At 54.1% G+C, this 18,127-nt stretch overlaps 1 protein-coding gene across 2 annotated transcripts in view; it reads right to left on the bottom strand.

Annotated features, from left to right (window-relative positions):
• The window catches only part of TPST2 (tyrosylprotein sulfotransferase 2), a 52,740-nt gene that overhangs the window by 12,785 nt on the left and 21,828 nt on the right, over positions 1–18,127 (bottom strand). For both annotated transcript variants that reach the window (XM_065904747.1, XM_065904745.1), the window contains exons 2-3: positions 6,666–6,737; positions 1,471–2,376 (exon numbers count right to left, since the gene is read on the bottom strand). In XM_065904747.1, the coding sequence (XP_065760819.1) occupies positions 1,471–2,312 (842 nt within the window). In that variant the 5' untranslated portion in view covers positions 2,313–2,376; positions 6,666–6,737. The remainder of the gene's footprint in view (positions 1–1,470; positions 2,377–6,665; positions 6,738–18,127) is intronic.

Here is an 18,127-nt window from a genome sequence, read left to right as displayed (position 1 = left end):
GAAACCCAACCTGATTAAACATGTGTCTGGCCTCTGCCACAACCCTCGTGCCTCCAGGACTTTATGGGACAATCACATAGATGTATCCCAGAACAGGGATGGGAGCCATGCTTAACACGAGTCAGTAAGCAAAGTGTCCCAGAATGGGAGATGTTAAACAGAGTATGGTGACTTTGTGGTGGAATATTATACAGCCATCCAAAGTGATGTTACTGCAGAGTGCTGGGGGCTCATGGCCAAGCGTCCCAGATACAAGGTGAAAAAAGTTTTCAAAGGAACCTGCCGAGCAGGCCTCTGGTTTTATTGCCTGACCAAGCAGGCCACAGATCCAAACCTGGGGTGGAGGGGTGGGGGGGTGGATTATGGGTGGCTTTCCTTTCCTGTTTTAGGTATGTTCCCAACTTCCTGCCATTAGGATGTGTTCCTTCGGTCATCTGATGTTGTGTCAGGATGATGTACAAAATCCCAGCTCCAGCACCAGCTGGCCAGGGTATCCAGTCTGTGGGCACTTCGCTGCCAGGGAGAGAGCTGCTGAGCTCTGCTCAGGGCTCCGGAGCTCCTGGGGACAGGGCCTGGGAGGGCCCGGAAGTCAGAGAAACAGGAGGCGTCGTCCCAGGAAGAACCGCTCTTCCACTGGGCTTTTATGGATGCTTGCACCTGAGCAGGATAGAGGCATGGGAATGGCACACTCTGGCCCTGCTCTGTCCCAGGGTCTCAGGAGACGGAAGAGGGTCCCAGTCACAGAGAGCTTGAGAGAACGCCCTGGAGTCCAACCGGCGTGACTCTGAACCCTGGCATCACCTCTTGCTGGGCCAGTAACTTTCCTGAGATTCCGCTGCTTGATCTACGAAATGCAGTTAAGAGCAGTTCCTATGTCTGAGTTTGCTGTGAAGATGAGGGCGATAGTGATGGCTGGGGGCTTAACTCAGTGTTGGCCACACAGCAGGTGCTCAATAAGAGAGCAAAGGCGAGGCCAGTGGGGATGCCACAAAAGCGAGATCAACACTAAAAGGAAGATGATGGGGATAACAGCACCTAAGAGGTACCACCCCATCTGATGTTCACACTGAACATAGGTGGACGGATTCTGTCTGCCCCCACTACCGACGAGGAAATGGAAGCACAGAGGTTGAATCCCCTGCTCAAGGCCACACAGCTAAAAAGGCTTGAACCCAGACGGCCCGGGCCCAGAATCTGTCCTCTCAACCTTTACCGACAATAGCTGACTACACAAAGCCCATGGACATGGGGAGGAGGGACTGCCCCCTTTTGGAGGGGGGATAATAAAACTGAGGTTTCAGAGAGGACCAGCAACTTGCTCAACGCAACAGAGCTACCGGGAGGGAGATGGAGTTCAAAGCTCTGCTCTTAACCACTGGTCGTCTCAGATCTCTGTTACAACAGAGAAGGCTCAGAGAGGCATAGCGACCAGCCCCAGGCCACACAGCAGAAGTCAGGGGCTCCACTCACTTGGACAGAGAGACGCCGCCCGGCTTGCCGATGAGGTCCTCATGGTGGAGGACAGCGTCACTCCAGGCGATGCCCAGGAAGTCGAGGATGAGCTTGAGGGAGCGCCGGGGGTGCAGCACCAGCTGCTCGTAGTACACGGGCAGGCACTTCTCCTTGCCCACCTCCATGCACTGCGCGTACATCACCTCGATGGCCTTGTTCCACTTGGTGAGGCAGTCGCGGTAGCTGCTGAGGTCGAAGCCAGCGATGGTGACCTTGCGGGTGATCATGGAGTGCACGGAGGCCCGGCCATCGCGCACCATGAGCAGGAACTTGGAGTTGGGGAAGAGGCGCGACAGGTAGACGGAAGACTTGAGCGTGAAGGGGTCCTTGTTGCAGAGGACGCGGGCCGGCTCCCCGTGCTTGGCGATCACCTCCAGGATGAAGGCCTGCATGGCGGCGTCCAGCACCTCGTCCGTCACGCCCGCCTCGTCCAGCCGCAGCTTCTCCCGGCCCGACTTGGACCAGGCCTGGCGCATGGCCAGCACGCGCGGGATGATGCGGGTCTCCTCGCCGCAGCGCACCTCGGGGTGCGCGTCCAGCATGGCCCGCATCAGCGTGGTGCCGCTCCGGGGCACGCCCCCGACGAAGATGAGCGGCATGGCCTTGCCGTAGCGGTACTCCACGTGGTCCGCGCCCACCATCACCAGGTCCTCCTGCTCCGGCCGCATGGTCCGCCGGGGGCCCCGCGGGCCCCCCAGCACGGCCCGGCACTCCAGCACCCGCTGCCCCAGGTGGACGGCCAGCACCAGGGCCAGGGCCAGGCCGGCTGCCAGCAGCGCCCTCCGCACGGACAGGCGCATGCTGGGCCCGGGGCGGGGGGCGCGCTTCAGGGGCAGGCGGGCGGGAGCCGCGCGGAGCTCACATCTGCGGAGACAGAGGGACACGGGGGGCTGGGGTGCCGGCGCTTCGCCATCCAGACCCCGGCAACAGCCCGCGAGGATGCCGACACCCACAGCGGGGCAGTCTGATGAGCCCGGCACTGCGCCGGCAGGCCCTCCCTCTTAACTCCCGAGATCCAACAACCCTCAGGGGAGTCTCTATTATTACCCCAACCCGAGTCCTGGGTTCAAATCCCTCCTCCCCACTTCCTAGCTGGGGGACCCTGCCCAGTCCCGGTAACCATTCAAGGGCCTCAGTTTCCCCATCTGATAAGTGGCAAGTGAGTGACAGTCGCTGGGTCCTACCGGACTCTTTGCAACCCCACCTACTATAGCCTGGCAGGTTCCTCTGTCCATGGGATTCTCCGGGCAAGAACAAATGGAAAGAGGAATCATTCTTTTAAAAATGGACTTTCTTGAAAGACATTTACATGAAATTCTTCAAAATGTGAAAATAATAAAAGCACTAGAATATCACATTTCAGGAGCACAGTCATTTGATAAGGAAGATTCCGGGTTTGCCTGTTTTTACTCACAGCTGTCTTCTCAGCCCCTAGAGCAGTGCCTGGCTCCTAGTGGGTGCCCAGTAAGTATTCATGGAACGTGCCTGGGTGGAATGAGCAGGGCCGGAGTAGAGTGAGTGATAGGAAGCGGTATCAGTAGAGACAGGAGGAAGCCAAGGTACGGAGGGGTTATTCACAGACACCCGGCTGCGAAGCGGCCAAGCTGCAGCCCATGATCGAGACCCAGGGCAGGGGTTAGGAGCCGGGTCTGTGTCTGCTCTGAGCGACCGCGTCTGCCTGTGCAGGAGATGCTTTTCAGAAGCTGCAAAATATCCTGGGGCCTGGGCTTCTTCCAGAATCGCTGTCCATTCACTCAGCCTTCCCTCAGTCAATGCTTAGGAAACAATGAAAGGTGCCAGGCTAGAGGCCGGAGACAGGACAGTGGACGAGAAGGCAGGGCCTCTGGCCTCAAGGGGCCTATGTCCTAGCTGTGGATGGAGATGATTCACAAGCTCCAGCCAGACTATGATACCGGCTTGCAAGGAAGTGAGCTGGACACCATGAGAGGGATCAAGAAGGGGCAGGAGGAGGAGGTCAAGGAGGACTTCTTGGAGGAAGTGACATTCAAGCTGAGACCCAGATGAGCAGCTGGCTATGTGAAGATGTGGGGGTGGGGAGGCTCCAGGCAGAGGGAACAGAGAGAGCAAAACTCCAGGATGGGGGAGGATTTAGGGTGCTCAAGAACCTATGAGAGGAGGCTGCTGGGGCCGGAGGGGAAGGAGGGAGGAGATGGGGAAGGAGCTGGACTTACTCTCAGGGCAACCCCTGCGGAGAGGACCTGCAGGGGTGAGAACGGAGACTGGGAGGTCAGTCAGGAGGGCCCTGTCCGCATTCCGGGGAGACTCAGGGACGTGTAGACTGTGGGGCTGATGTGGGAACAGGGGTAGGGAATGATATGGGACCTGAACCTAGCTCCTTACCCCTTGTAAATGTCACTATGAAAGTTGATCAGACCCAGTGCCGACTCTTTAGGTTAGGCACTGGTCTTGAGAAGAAGGGGTCCACCCAGCCCAGTCCCTCCCCCTTCTCCAGCCACTCAAATGTCACATCTACCCTCCTCCCCCGTTCACTCTCAAGGTCCTTTGATTATGCAACCTCAGCAAAAAAGGTGCAGACTCAGATGCTGGAGAGACAGCCTTTCTCCAGCCAGCCCAGCTCTTCTCTGCATCGCCCCCACTGGGTTTCAGAGCCTCTGTTTCCTCCCTCACCTCTTTCTAGAATCCAAGTGAAGCTGGAGGCCTCTGGGCATTCGAGGAATCAGACAGACCTGGGTTCAGATCCCAGCTCTGCCACTTCCCCTGTGGCTGTGTGAGCTTGGGCAACAGACTCCACCTCTCTGAGCCTCATCTGTAAAATGGGTCTAAGAGCGTCCACCTCGAAGGGCTGAACACTAAACAGCCTCTAAGAACTTAAGAATGTGCCCAGCACACAGGGAGCATTTGAAAGCGTATTAGCCATGATCACTGGTTATTCATTCATTCCAACATTTCATGAGTTCCTACTGTGTGCAGGAGTCGGGCTACGGAGCCAAGAGACACAGACCCAGCTCTTCAAGTCTACTTGGACTACGGACTCACATCAGGTAGGGGGTGATGGGTGTAGGTGTGGGAGGGCTGCCTATAGGAGGCAGCCTTCCTGCCGAGTTAAGAGCAGTGGACAGGTGGTGTTTTGAATAGCTGGGTGGAGAAGAGAGAGAAAGGAGCAGCTAGGGCAAAGTCACAGGCAGGAGAGAATCTGCTATGACGGGAGGTGGGGTGGGGTTTGGGGCGGGTGCTCAGCCAAAACCACTGAAGGCCCGGTGTGCAGCTGGACCAATCCTCCCACAAGGGCTTGGATTACCTGGGGCCCCTCAGGCCGGAGCAGGTGGAAAACAAACATCAAAACTGAAAAAAAAACACACCATTTCAGGCCTGGGGTCGAAACTGCTGAGAGGCCCTGGCATTTCCTGGCCATGTGGCTTTGGGAGAGTCACTTCCCCCATCTAAGCCACAGTTTCCTCAGCTGCAGAGAGGGGTGGGTCCGCTGACCTCAAAGGCTGCCGTGAGGTTCTAGAAGCAACTGACAAAGTGAAGATGAGTCTCATCTGGGGGTCACTGGCTTCACTGAGCACTGGAAAATAGCTGGGGACCCTCTTCCAAGAAACATGAGCCTGCCGGAAATTGCTGGCAGTTCATGGGTACACTGGATTCAGAGTTGGGGTAGGGAAATCTAATGCCAGGGCTACTTTCTGGGCAGATGCAGGCTGGATAGGACACAAAGTCACTCAGAAATCCCTCCGAGGTGCCCTCAGCTTCATTAAGTGCTCAGTGAAATTCTCCCTGTAGCCCTGAGACTAGAAATCTGCCAGAGATGATTACTTCAGTGTCAATCACATTTTAGCTAGAATTAGTGCAACCACTTTTTCTTCCCGACACTTGGTGGGGAGGGACAGACTGAAGCTTTGGGGAACAGAAGAGGGGGCGATTTAGGAAAGTGGTTTCCAGAAAAGACAGACACAGTGTGCCTGCCACTGTGAGTGTGTGTTTGTGTGTGTGCATGCATGCATATGTGTGCATGTGTGTCCTCTTGAGCTTACGGGTGGAGTTGGAAGTGATCTGGATACTAAATACCAGGGAGGAAGCCTGTATGAAGGGACAGACAGAATTTTTAAATTGTTATCAACTCCCAAGCTTTGCTTAATGCTGAGCATTCATCCGGCTATAGTGCTTTAAAACAAAGCCCTGAGTTGTGTATTTTTTACACTTACTGAGCACATCCTCAGCTAAAGTTTATTCCATGCATCACCTAGAGGGATCCCCTCTGCCACCTCTGGGCTGAGCAAGCCTCCTGCTCGGCAAGCAGCTCAGAAAGGGGAGGCCACTTGCCTGAGACGGGTCAGGGTCAGATCAGGCGCTGAGGCCGAGCTGTTCACGGTCCTCAGAGAGGACCCAGCAAGGGGCTCGTCTCTGGGCTCGTCTCTGCCACCGGGAGAAAACAGCTCAAAGCAGGCAGGTTAGACATGAGCAGGAGACAGCAAAGACCAGCCGGGCAGCTTGAGAAGCAAAGGCAGGGCGACTTGGCAGAAAGAAAGTCGCTGGGAACCTAAGAGCAGGAGGTAGCTTCCTAACCACCCAGAACCACAGACCCCATCCACTCCAGGAGGGGCCAGGAGGCCCAGCCCAGGGACCCAGGCCTGCCCTCCACCCCCCACCACGCAGCCAAACTCCATCGAGGGCAGTGAAGTTGGTGGCTAAGAGCCTCAGACTTGGAGTCCTGCAGCCCCGGGTTCAAATCCAGCCCCTGCCACTTGGAGCTGGACAGCCGGATGAGGGACCTCAGCCCTCTGAGCTTCGGCTTTCTCCTCCAGCAAAGGCAGGCTGATAAGAACCTTTTCTCGGGGAGCTATTATGAGATGTGGGGAGCTTTTGTGTGAGGGGGTGAGAAAGCACGCCAAGAATGCTGGTGGGGTGCAGTGGGTGGGTGTTTAGATTCTGGCCGTGCCGTGAACTGGCTCAGTGATGCCGGGTAAGTCCCGGCCCGCCCAGCAGTAAAAAGTTCCCTAAGCAATGAGGCCTGCCCTCTCCACTCTGCCTGGTCAGGCACTGGGTTTCTGACAGACAGTGACCTGGTGGAGTCTGATCAGCTGCCCGATCATGGAGGCTGGGCTGTGGGGGTGGCCGAGGGTTTTCTCAGGGGAAGCCGGGACTCTGGGGGCCCTTGGGGGAGCACTCACCTTCCCTGGACACACTCATCCCTGGGCTCTGCTGCTCGTGGCTGCTCGCCAGGAGGGTCCACCAGCTGAGCCCTGTGGAAGCAGAGGAGATGCTGCATTAGGCGTGTGTGCTACGGGGAGGGGCTGGGCCCCCCAGAGGGGCGGAGGAAGGGTGCTGGGCTTCACCCCACAGTGATCTGGGGCAGCGGGGAAGTACCCTGGCAAATGAGCAGTAGAGCAGGGACAGGCCCCCTTAGGCCAAGATGTTGAAGGTGTCTAAATTCACCAATTCAGCTAGGGAATGAACTGGCCCACTTCTCAGGCAGCAAGGTGTGGGCTGAGAATCTGAGCAGCAGTGGGTCTCTGCCTATCAGGCCCTCCCTTCTTCCGGCCCAGGGGCCTTGGACTTCAGGAAAAGTAGATGTCACAAGATGCAACCACTGACACCACTATCCTACCTCTAATCACCACGTGGGGCTGCTGGGTACGGTCGAACAGGTTGTGCACTGCCCAACTCCACAGGGCACTGCGTGCCCAGGCTACGATGCGGCGCCCCCTGGAGTTGAACAATGCTTTGCTCTCTTGTGCCCAACTCTGCGATCCTGTGATCCTACGCGGTACCTTGTGCCATTTAATCCCCCAACGAGGGGGGATTGATGCTCCCAAACAAATCATGCTCCCAGAGTTGGGAAGATGATGCTCCCAACTTTGTAAAGTGAGAAAATGACAGCCAGAGCAAGAGCAACTGACTCGGGGAAACAGGGTCACCATCCAGGTCTCTGAGACTCTGACGCCCAGCTCTTAACTACATTAAAGGAATAGGGCCATGAACTCCATGGGGGTCTGGGGTGAAGCCTGGCTGACATGGAAACAGGGGAAGCCTGTTTTACAACTCACTGCTGTATCATTTGGGGGGGCAGGGGGGAGGCAGATTGTTAGTCCAATTCTCACCTCCTCCCATTTTACAGATGGGAAAACTGAGGCTTGGGAGCAGCTATTACTTCATAGACTCACTTCTCTCCACTTAGTCCCATCCCAGGAGGCGGGGGCGGAGGGAAGAGGGTTGGTAGTGGTTAAGGACCCAGCTCTGGAGTTGGATGACTCTCTGACTAGGTAGACTGCTGTTTTTCTGAGCCTCAGTTTTCCTTTTCTGTAAAATGGGCTGTTCGGAGGTTCAAACAGGGTAATAGCAAATACTCAAAAACCTCAGCAATTATTAAAACACTGGGAGTAGGCTGTTACTCTGTTCTAGGGGTCCTATCTCTCTTCCTATTCACTTACACTTTGGTTCTACATTTTTTTTTTCTTATCCCTGAAACACCAACCTGATTAGTGTATCTAAACCCAGGAGGAGGGTTCCCAGCCCTTGCCCCTCCTCCCAGCTACTGAACACACAGGCCTGGTGTTCCCGAGGCATGGAGGGTCAGTGAAGAGAGGCCTGGCTCTTGGAACAACAACAACAAAAACACCATTAGGGACCAGGGCCCTTGAAGCTCTTCCGGAGACCAGATGGCTCCGGCCCAGCTGCCCTCAGGCAGCCCTTGAAATGCCAAGAGAGCTTGAGAGACCTGCCGGGAGGGCAGCTCCCACGGCCCCCTTCAGGGTGGGGGGACGGGCCGTCAGGGCCTGAAGAGCTGCGGCTCCAACATGACGCTCTAGCCACGGGTCAGGATTTAAGTTAAAATTAAATAAAATTTAAAATTCAGCTCCTTATTGACACTGATCACATTTCCAGAGCCCAGAGGCCCCCTGGGGGCTACCGTACTGGCCACAGCGATTTAGGATGGGGTCAACACGTGGTGACCCTTGAGCCAAATCTACCCATCAGCCTGTTTTGTGAGGCCTGTGAGCAAGGAGTGGATTTTGACTTTTTTTTTTTAAGGGAAAGAGGAGGAAGAGGATGAGTTAGGAGGGAAAAGCAGCAGCAGCAGCAACAAGAAAAACTGTTCTGCAAAACCTGGAATACTTACTATCTGGTCATTTTTAAAAAAGGGCTTCCCAGGTGGTGCAAGTGGTAAGGAACCCGCCTGCCAAGGCAGAAGACCTAAGAGACGTGTGTTCGATCCCTGGGTTGGGAAGAGCCCCTGGAGGAGGGCAAGGCAACCCACTCCAGTATTCTTGCCTGGAGAATCCCATGGACAGGGAGCCTGGGGGGCTACAGTCCATGGAGCTGCAAAGAGCTGGACACGACTGAAGTGACTTGCACGCACGCACACACGCATTTATAGAAACAGCTTGCAGGTCCCTGAGCTAGACTACTCTTATCATTCACCCAAAGTCAGTCCCCTACCCATAAATGAGTTCCATTCCCAGTATGCAATCAAAAGCCCAACAAAGTTAGCCTAGGTATCCCAACTCACAATCAGCTATACCACTGCTGCTTTTCTGCTTGCGTCCAGACACCCTGGGCTTGAAATAAAGATGCTGCACCCGTGTACTCCGGACAGTACTGAACAGTGAAGTAAACATAAGCACCACCACTCCTAAAGGATGCACACACGCGTCAACGTGCGCCAGACACCAACTTAAGCAGCTGGATACGCGAACACAGATCACATCGCTGAAAGCGTGCAGCGTGGAAGTTCGGCTGTAGCGGACTTGCCGTTGGAATGCAGACTCAGGGGACACAGTGAGGGCTTCCTTGGTGGCTCAGCGGTAAAGAATCCGCCCGCCAGTGCAGGAGACAGAGGTTCTGATCCCGGAAGATCCCACATGCTGCGGAGCAACTAAGTCCGTGGGCCACAACTACTGAGCCTGTGCTCTAGGGCCCACGTGCTGCAACTACGGAGGTCGTGTGTCTAGAGCCTGTGCTCCTCAACAAAAAAGCCACCGTGATGAGAAGCCTGCGCCCCGCAAGGAAGGGTGGCCCCCGCTCACCGCAACTAAAGAAAAGCCCTCGCAGCAGCAAAGACCCAGCAGAGCCAAAGATAAATAAATAAAATTATATATATATATAAAGAAGACACATGAGAGGGATGGGGAGGAGTCAATGAGCCCTCCTTTTCTTGTAGGAAGAACATCAGAATTTATTGAGCGCCACTGTATACCTAACACCAGACCAAGGGCTTTCCACGCCTCTACCTCATTTTGGCCTCACAACAGCTCAGTGGCAGGGTGGAGCGGGGAGGGGGTTCTCCAATTTATGATGCCAAAGGCCCATGGGGGCGCAAGGTAAGTGCAACCACAGCAAAAAGCAAATCCGCCAAATCAATCGAACCAATGAGCAAACACCAACTCCGGGTAAGAACACGGGGGTGGTAGGCGATCCTGTCTTTCCCCGAACACACACTTCCATGGTCTTGTTCTATGGTCTTGATCTACAGAATAATAAAACAACCAGTGTTTTCTTGAATCCTAATCCAGCCACAGTAGCGGGTCAGATTGAAGGGGATCCAATCCTGGCCCCACTGGTTACTAGTGGTGTGACCTTGGCCAGTCACTTAACGTCTCTGAGCCTCAGTTTCCTCATCTGTAAAATGGGAACAGCAACAAGACCTCCTAGGAGGCTCACGTGAGGCACCCGGGCCCTTGAAAAGTGGCCAGTGTAAACGTGGAAGTAGCCTCACAGGAGTCCTGGGAGGTATAAATAAGTTAGAAAATGTTAGAACAGGAGCTGGCACATAGTCTGGCACATAGAAAGTGCGCTTTACGACGAGGGAAAGCCAGTTTCTAAATCTGGCTCTGTCTTCACGATGGGCTCACAAGACGGGGCAGCAGTGAGGATGCCTGCACATCTCTCCTTCCACTGACCCATGGGCTGCCCTGAGTGGCCGCCGGAAGCAAGGGGAGGGGGCGGTGATGCACCATCTTCAAGACGCCCTCAGACCTGGACTCATTCACCCCACAAATGTTTACTGAGCACCCACTGTGCTGGAAGTAGACACATCAGGGCGGCACCCCAGGGCCCCTGCCCTCACGGAGGTGATGTTTTGGCAGGAGCCAGGAAACCAGCAAGCCGGATAACTACATCTGTGATTGTGATAAACGGTCAGAAGGTAATACCTGAGGTTGGGAGGGGGAGACGTGCCCTAAGGCGCCAGACTCAGCAGGACTTCACCAAAGCTCAGCAGATCAAGAGGTTCCCAAACTGGGGGAGGTGGGAGGGCTGGAGCACCGGACGCCAGCGCAGGGGGCAGGTCATGGCACTTGTAAGAGGAGACGTGGAGGGGTACCTGGTACCCCCGTGCCGGAGCTCAGCCATCATCCTTGCAAGCCCTCTCTGTGGGAACCAGCTCCCAAGCATTCCATCACCATGGAGACCACCTACCCCTCTGGGGCCCACTGACCTCGCCACCCCAAGCCTCCAGGGAGATTCGGGGAGATTGGGGAGGGGTTCCCCCTTCAGGATCCCTGGGGATCAGAGACCTCTGACCTGTTCTGAATGGAAGCCAGTCAAGAAGAGCCTGCCAGAATCCAGTGGGGTGAGAGCAAGAGGCAAAAAGGGTAATTCTGAGACTTCAAGGGGTGAGGCTTGAGCGTTAGAAACACAAGGGGTGATTCAAGAGAGAAGAAAAGGCAGGCAGGTGAGCAGCCTTAGAAATATCAGCTCATACTTCTCAAGCCCTTACTGTACGCCAGGTATTGAGCTGAGAGCTCTACATATATCACGGAGTTTTGTCCTCACTAGCCCTGTCCATGAGCCCATCTGACTCTCCTGTATTAACCATCTCTTCACTGATCCTCAGAGAGGTGAGTTCATCTGCCCAAGCCACACAGCTGGTTAGCATAGGAGCTAACAGGAAAACCCAGAGCTCTCTCCAGAGCCCATGCTTCTAGACCCGAGTTTCCTCGTTCATTCCACAAATGTTTACTAAAGCTTTGCATTTTTTTTTTTAACCTTAAACGATCAAAGCAGGGCCCACGCCTGCCACCCTGCCTCAAACCTGGAGGTCCACTTCAGCACCCCGTTGGCACAAGCTCAGGGTGGGGGTCACATCCCGGCTCTTGCACTCAGAGGTCGGGGGTCCTGGGTTGATCCAGCTTGTGGAGCCTCACTACTGCCATCTGAGAAATGGGGGTTAACACCTGGAATGAACATCACCGCACCCAGCACGCATGTACAAAAACGCTAGCACTGACTATGATCGCTGTCATCACAGCACGGGTAGGAAGACTAGAAGGAACCTGAAGAAAAACAGACCGGTGGTTTGGCAAGGAGGGGTCGGCAAACTTCTGTGAAGGGCCAGGAAAGCCAATGATTTCGGCCCCGTGGGCCAGAGGGTCTGTCAGGGCTTGACAGACCACTCGGCCTCTGCACTATGAAAGCAGCCAGCAGGATACACGTGGCTGGGCTCCAGGCGAGGCTATTTACAGCATCAGGCGGCGACCTTGATGTGCCCCTCAGGCGATCGTGTGCGAAGGCCCGGCTCTGTCTGAACTCCCAGGGAACTGGGACAAAAAACACAAAACGCAGATGCAGTGGGTCACCGTGGAAGTTGGTGTATCTTTGGGCTGGAACGGCCAGCGGGAGGACTCAGGCAGCCGGCCTCTGGTGAGAAAAATGGGCAACGCCGGAAAATATTTTATTTTTTAAAAAGAAATGCATGCACGTATATGGGGTCATCCGCTGTCTGGTCTGTTGCCAAGTAAAGATTTAAGGAGAGAGACCTGTGTGTGCCTGGCCCTTCGATGTGCATTTTGCCTCTAACAACAACCTGGAGAGTTGAGGGAGGCACTCTTATTAGCTCCAGTCGACAGAGGGGGAACCTGAGGCTCAGAGAGGTGAAGAGCTCAGGCAAAGGTCACACAGAGAGCAACGAGCTCAGCCTGCAGTGGAACCACCTCTGTCTGGTCCCAGAGGCCAAGCTTTTTAACCATCACCCCCAAAGCCCTACCCTGCTCAACACCCAGATGGGGACCAGGCGCGTCCACGGTCAGCTGCCTGGGGCAGTGACGGGCTCGGCCTCCCGGCTCCAGGGCTGCAGCCTTGCCTCCAGCTTCTGGGGCGGCCTGGGCTCGGTTCTGTGCTTCCTGCTGGGGAACACCCGGCCCCGGCCTGATAAAGAGTATAAACAGGAAAGGGCCGGGGTGACCTTGCAGGGCCCAGGGCTTCCTGCGCCCGCGCCGCACACACACCTACACACCCACACCCAATCCTGTCTCCACTGCTCTGCCTGGAAGCGTCCAGAAGTAGGGGTGGGGAGCGGGAGGATGAGCACGCCCGGTTCTGTGTCCTGGCTCTGGTGACTGCTAGCAATGCAGGGCTGGCTGGAGCAGAGGAAGCAGACAGCGGTTTACGTAACTGAGGCCTCAACTGGGCCTCAGCGGGCTCATCTGTGAACTGGGGATGCTGACACCCGCGCTGAGGATTAAACAAATGAGCCCACGGCTCTGCGCTGTGTTACTGTACCACTGTTATTTCCTCCCTTTAAGGTGGCTCAAAACTTCCACGCATCAGAATTACCTGAAATTGTTAAAAGACAGGCTTCTGGGGCCTGGCCCCAAATAATCTGATTTGCAAGTTACAGAGTTCTCGAGCTCTGCCCCTCCCCCAGCTCTACAAAACATTACATGGGGTGCTGGATTCGGCGTTTGAGGACTGTTGACTGGCCGGGCACTGGAATGGGCCGTGTGGGGGCCAAGAGGCAGGCAGGGCCAGGAGCAATCCAGGCTCACTTAGGAACCACGTGTGGAGGAGTACACGGAAACCATCATAGTGAGTCTGGCTAAGAAGACAAGGATGAAGATCAGTGACGCAGTCACCTGCCCGGCGCAGTCAAATTAAATAAACAAACACAAATATTTTAAAAAAATTTTTAAAGAACATGATAACATAAAAAAAAAAAAAAGTGGGTGGAGGACAGTCAGAGAGCAGAGAGGGGATGACTTTGGCGCACACGCCCAGGGAAGCAGAACAAGGTGTCTACATCTCCCAACACCCTAGGGGTGCACCTGCCTCTGCTCCGGGCCCCTAGGGGTGTCCCCTCCTCTCCCCAGCTCTCAGTTTTCTCATCTGTAAAATGGGTCCAGCAACTCTCACCAGCAAGGGCTGCGGTGCAGACTGAAGTGAGACGGAGGCTTACCCGTGAGAAGATAAGAGCGGGTGATGCTGGCACCTTTCGGTAATCATGGGTCCCATGCAAATCTGAGAGAAGGAAGTAGCCACGGAGGGGGTGGGGGTGCGGGTGAGGGGGGGTGGGTGGGCAGGAGGTTGGGGAAAGGAGGTCAGCAGGCTCCAAGCAGGCCAAGCAAGGAGCCTGGGGTTTATCCTGAGGGCAGCGGGAAGTGGGGAGTGCTGACGGGATTGAGGTCTGGGAGGGGGCAAGTGTAGGATGGCTTAGAAGGTGAGGGTGGGAGACCAGGTGAGAAGTGCTGGGGGACCCAGGGACCACCTCAGAGGAGACGTGATGGAGAACAAAGTGGAGGAGGAGGCCCAGAGGCCAGGTGGTCTCGGCCGGAGGAGGTGACTTGGAGACCCCAGTCTAGCCTCAGGCCAGGCAAACAGCTCATAGCCTTTCTTGCCCTGGGCCTCATCGGCCTCTCTGTCAAATGAGAGCAAGAGGTCTGCATGGTAGGTAGGGTGGGGTGATGAGACCAGCGAGCCAGTTCCCTGGGCTGCAAAATTTACAGGGTCGTCCCCCAAACTCACTATTCAGGATTGATAATGCTTAAATGCAACATTTACAAATGCCAGCCATATGCAGAGACGTGGATGGACTGAGGGACTGATATACAGAGAGAGCACAAGTAAGACAGGAAGAGAGAGACATTAACACGTGCATGTGGGATCTAGAAAAACGGTACAGACGATCTTATTTGCAAAGCAGAAATAGACGCAGACGTAGAGAACAGATGTATGGACACCAAGGGGGGAGGAGGAGTGGGATGAACTGGGAGACTGGAAGGGACATATCCACGCGCGTGCTCAGTTATGTCTGACTCTGCGGCCCCGAGGACTGCAGCCCACCACGCTCCTCTGTCCACGGGATTTCCCAGGCAAGAGTACTTGCAGTGGGTTGTCATTTCCTTCTCTAGGGGATCTTTCAGACCCAGGAATCAAACCCACGACTCCTGCGACGCCTCACTGGCAGAGGGATTCTTTAGCACTGAGCCACACTACTATGTATAAGAGAGATAACCACGGAGAATACTGTGCAGCGCAGGGAACTCTATTCAGAGCTCTGAGGCGTCCTAAGCGGGAAGGAAATCCACAAAAGTGGGGACATGTGCACGTGTGTGGTGGATCCACTTTTCTATACGGCAGGAATTACCACAACACTCTAAAGTAACCATACTCCAAGTAAAAAAAAAACTGCCAGAAAAACACAATGACAAACAAAACACATTTTAAAATAGGATAAATAATGGTGCTATGCTGAGGTGTATTAGAGCCTGAGGCAGAAGGAAAACAAATCAGGAATACTAATCCTGTCTTTATTTAAAATGTTGACATGTTGTTCATCATGGAGATTTTTAATCAATTTAGAGTTTTTGGGGGGAGGGATGTAATAGCTTTACAGAGATTGAATTCACGTATCATACAACTCACCTATTTAAAGTGTATAATTCAACAGGCTTTAGTGCATTTACAGAGTCACACAAACACCTCCACAATAAATTTTCGAGTATCTTCATCAGCCCAAGGGGAAGCCCTGCTCTCAAGCTGCACCCCCAACCCCGTCCTCCCCCCAGCCCCTGGCAGCCGCTCTTGACTTTTCCTCTTCTGAACCTTTCAGATAAGCAGAAAGACATACTATAGGGTCTTTAGCTGCTTTACATTTTGCATAATGTTTTCAAGGTTCACCCATTAGTCTAGGTTTTTAAAATCTGCATTAAAACAGTACTTATCTTGATTGCTGAGCTTTGGGGCACTTCCTTAAATCTCACATGCTTAATCTCAGACCTGGGTTTAGGGGATCCCTCCAGACCAAACCCAGGTTTCTGCAAACCCCAAGCTGAGAGCACAGTTCTGTCCACAAAGCCCCCAGCCTGGACAGCAGAGGCTGCGAGGCGCCCCTTGAGGGAATCCACGTGGAATGGCGGAGTGGCTCCATTAAGCCACACTCCCCTGGCGCAACTCTAACTCCACTTGCCCCGAGAAACTCCACTGCGACGTCTGCTCTCAGAGGAGCATTTACTGAACTCCGGCTGTATGCAGCACAGGTCACCTCCCCACACACCGGGTTCGGCTGGCAGCCCCTTCATTCCCTTTCCTTGGACAGTCATGGTGCACCCCCCTCAACGAAACAGGGCCTCTGAGAACACGGGCCGCGAGGCACATGGCAGGGTGGCACAGGGGATAAAGGCCTGGGTGGAGAGCTGGGAAGGGCCTGGGGCCATGTCCGGCTCTGCCAAGGACAGGCCAGGAGATATGGGACAGGTTAACGTCAATAGCCTCAGTTTTCCCATCTGTAAAATGGGGCTGAACTGCCTGCCTCAGAGGGTTGCTGTGACAACCACTGAGGCAAGTGCTTCAGGCAAGACCTGGCAGCAGGAGGATTTAAGTAAATGCCAGCTCTTAATTTGTCATCATCTCATCATCCCTAATTAGACACTAATTAAACATCCCACAGTACAACCATAACAGAAATGTATACGACCGTAAGAAAGAAGGATTCGTTATCCTGCAGGTGATCTGGGACATGATGTTCGGTGATAAAAAAGTTTATCTGATTCTATTCTGATAAGTATTTATGTTGAAAAAATACTCCAGAAGAAACGTATGCCCTAAACTGCTAAGTGGAGCTTCATTTATTTCTCCTTTTCTCCCCTCTGAATTTTCTAACTATTCTACAGCAGATATATATTAATGGTGTGATATAAAAGAATGGAAAAATGAAACTGGGGTGATTTCTAGGTTTACTGCATAATATTGAGATTTTGAGCCTTGGAATGCCAAGCTGGCCTTGGAGAAAGTCCAGGGAAAGCCCAGAGAGGAGAGTCTGGCCAAGGTCACAACGCAAGGTCATGGGGCAGCCAGGCCTGTGTCTTGCTTTCCAGACACCCTGAGCCAGGCTCTTCTCTGCTGACTTCAGTCAGTTCAGTTCAGTTGCTCAGTCGTGTCCAACTCTTTGCAACCCCGTGGACCGCAGCACGCCAGGCCTCCCTGTCCATCACCACCTCCGGGAGTTTACTCAAACTCCTGTCCATTGAGTCAGTGATGCCATCCAACCATCTCATCCTCCGTCGTCCCCTTCTCCTCCCCGCCTTCAATCTTTGCCAGCATCAGGGTCTTTTCAAGTGAGTCAGTTCTTTGAATCAGGTGGCCAAAGTATTGGAGTTTCAGCTTCAGCATCAGTCCTTCCAATGAGCATTCAGGACTGATTTCCTTTAGGTTTGACTGGTTGGATCTCCTTGCAGTCTAAGGGACTGTCAAGAGTCTTCTCCAACACCACAGTTCAAAAGCATCAATTCTTCGGCGCTCAAGCTTTCTTTATAGTCCAACTCTCACATCCATACATGACTACTGGAAAAACCATAGCTTTGACTAGAAGGACCTTTGTTGGCAAAGTAATGTCTCTGCTTTTCAAAATGCTGTCTAGGTTGGTCATAACTTTTCTTCCAAGGAGCTGGTTCATTCTCCTGTAAGAGGAGGCAGGCTGGACCCCTGGTAAGCAGTCTGGCCCTGGGGCTTCCCTGATGGCTCAGGAGGACATGGGTTCGATCCCTGATCCAGGAAGATCCCACCTGCAACTAAGCCTGTGTATGCCACGACTTCTGAGCCTGTGCTCTCGAGCACGGGAACTGCAACTACTGAAGCCCATGTGCCTTGGGGTCCGTGATCTGCAGCAGGAGGGGCCCCCACAATACGAAGCCAGGTACCACAACTACAGAGCAGCCCCCGCTCAAAGCCAACTAGAGAAAAAGCCCACGCAGCAACAGAGACCCAGCACAGCCAGATGTAAAAATAAATAAATTAACTTTTCTTTTTTCCAAAAAGAGGCTAGTTCTGGAGTCAGGCTGCAGATCCTAGTGGTGCCATGAGCTACGTGACCTGGGGCAAGACACTTAACTTTCAAGAGCATCAGTCTCCTCCTCTATAGGATACGGCTCAGACATGCAGCAGTACCAAAGGGCTTTTGTAAAGAGTTAAAAAAGATAAGGCGAGTAAAGTACGTTTTACCAAACAGTAGGTACTCTAGGCCTTATTATTGCTATTACTATTACCAGTATTTGTCTTTGGACTCTAGCAGTGTCACCGAGACTCTACTGCAGGGCATGGAATGCTAACTCAACAGGTGCAGGAAGGAAATTTCAACTTGGGCACTAGGGAGCCATGGCAGGTGTTGGAGCAGGAGAGGAGCACGGGGCTGGCGGCCAGCGCCCACCTAGAGGGACCGTCTCTGCCAAGGGCCTCCATCGCGGGCTCCACGACCGTGGCAGTCCTCCCGGAGCTGCTCGGCCAAACCACAACAACTCCCACTGGCTACAGTCTTGCCGCCTCCAGCCGTGCCCACTTCCTGGGGCCAGCTGGGCTGGTGAACACCAAGTGATCAACAAGTTGGGGGGTGTGAGACAGCGCACACAGCCTCGTGTGTGGTGAC

This window comes from Muntiacus reevesi, chromosome 13 (assembly GCF_963930625.1).
Source record: "Muntiacus reevesi chromosome 13, mMunRee1.1, whole genome shotgun sequence".
NCBI lineage: Eukaryota > Metazoa > Chordata > Mammalia > Artiodactyla > Cervidae > Muntiacus > Muntiacus reevesi.
Note: the sequence above shows the minus strand (reverse complement) of the source record. Positions and strands in the feature narration are given on the sequence as shown.